Genomic DNA, 1,458 nt, shown 5'->3' with positions numbered 1-1,458 from the left:
CATTTTCCAGCAGCAACAGGCTGAAACTGCGGGTCTCTCTCATGCCGTTTACCTGCCGCAGCTGGGTCAGATCAGACTTATTTCCCACCAGGACCACGGGAGTGTCATCGGTGCGTCGAACGCGGTAGATGAGCTGTTTGAACTCACGCACTTCATGGAAACTGCGTCGGTCTGTGATCGAGTAACAGATGATAAACCCCTCGCCAGCCCTCATGTACTGGTCTCTCATAGCTGTAAACTCTGCCTAGAAACAGACAGTCACATTTAGTTGCACTCATACAATGACCTTCTGATCCGCTGAGAACGGGAGACGCAGCATGCATTCCAGGAACTCCGTAAACCAGCTGGTCGTCTACCTCCTCGTCCCGTTACACACGGGACACAACACTGCGTACGCCTGGGGGTAACACCAAGCCTTCCTCCTGACAGAGAGCACACCAACACCTCACTTATCAGCTGCTGGTCGACCACAAAGAGCAAGGAGCAGCGCAGAAAGCAGCGTGCCATCTGAGGGCGTGATACAGATGCTCTAAGCAACGTGACGCTTCGCAAGAGAGCTCAAAAAACAATTCGGGAGAAAAGAGTCTTTTACAGGGTTTCTGTCTCCACCCCGGACCACTACAGACTTGTTCACACCCTCCCAACTCACCCGTTACTACGCACGTACCTGTCCTGCCGTGTCCAAGATGTCCAGATTGGCAGGTTCGTCATCAATGCGTATTCGGATTTTATAAGCATCTTCTGTGAATTCACAGCAAACAGGAGAGAACCAGATTGGAGTAGGACTGCACTACTCATCAGTCATCAATTCACAGGGTGTTACGCTAGCAGTACCCCACCTGGTAACATTACTGTACTGAGTGAGTCCGATTCTTGTTTAACAAATTAAATGCTTCATCGTCCTGGTGGGATTTAGTACCCTCCCAGCTGTTTGCTAAAATTGTGCTATTGTACATGCCATTTCTGACATGTGACCACCTACAGAAAATTCAGTTTTGGACACCTTGGTGGAAAGCACAGAGTAGGATTATTACATTTTTCTCAAATCCAGAAAACACCTGTGATTCAAGAAAAGAACCGGCCACCACCACCTGCCGTTTTCTTGACAGACAGACAATAAATACTGTGTCCCTCTAAGTCACACTCCCACACTGCAGCAGTCCGCTTCCACGAAGCAGCTGGCTGTTCCTCCCACTTTTCCTTTGCCTGTGTAACTGTTGGTTAAGGTTCCTCTTAGAGACAGTACAAAAACGACCCAGCAATACAGCAAGTTGTGACGCACTTTCATCCCTCCCGTCTTCTGAAACACAGAGCACAATTTGGCCTGACAGGTCAACAGCCGAGAGCTGATCTACATTTCTTGGACAGATGACAAATTATCACCTATCAGCAGTTTTTCATCCATGTCTGCCAACACGTAAATACAGACTCATGGAATGGTTTGGGTGCAAAGGGACC

At 48.7% G+C, this 1,458-nt stretch overlaps 1 protein-coding gene across 1 annotated transcript; it reads right to left on the bottom strand.

Annotated features, from left to right (window-relative positions):
• Positions 1–52: 52 nt before the first annotated feature.
• Positions 53–741, bottom strand: LOC104515896 (GTP-binding protein Rit1; the record flags this gene model as incomplete). Its single annotated transcript, XM_010160045.1, has 2 exons — positions 53–244; positions 668–741. Coding segments are annotated over 2 exons (266 nt in total), but the record flags the coding sequence as incomplete, so codon positions are not given.
• Between the last annotated feature and the right edge of the window lie 717 nt (positions 742–1,458).

The sequence above is a fragment of the Eurypyga helias genome, unplaced genomic scaffold, assembly GCF_000690775.1.
Source record: "Eurypyga helias isolate BGI_N326 unplaced genomic scaffold, ASM69077v1 C15754307, whole genome shotgun sequence".
Lineage (NCBI taxonomy): Eukaryota > Metazoa > Chordata > Aves > Eurypygiformes > Eurypygidae > Eurypyga > Eurypyga helias.
The sequence above is the reverse complement of the archived record's forward strand: the minus strand, read 5'-3'. Positions and strand labels throughout refer to the sequence as shown.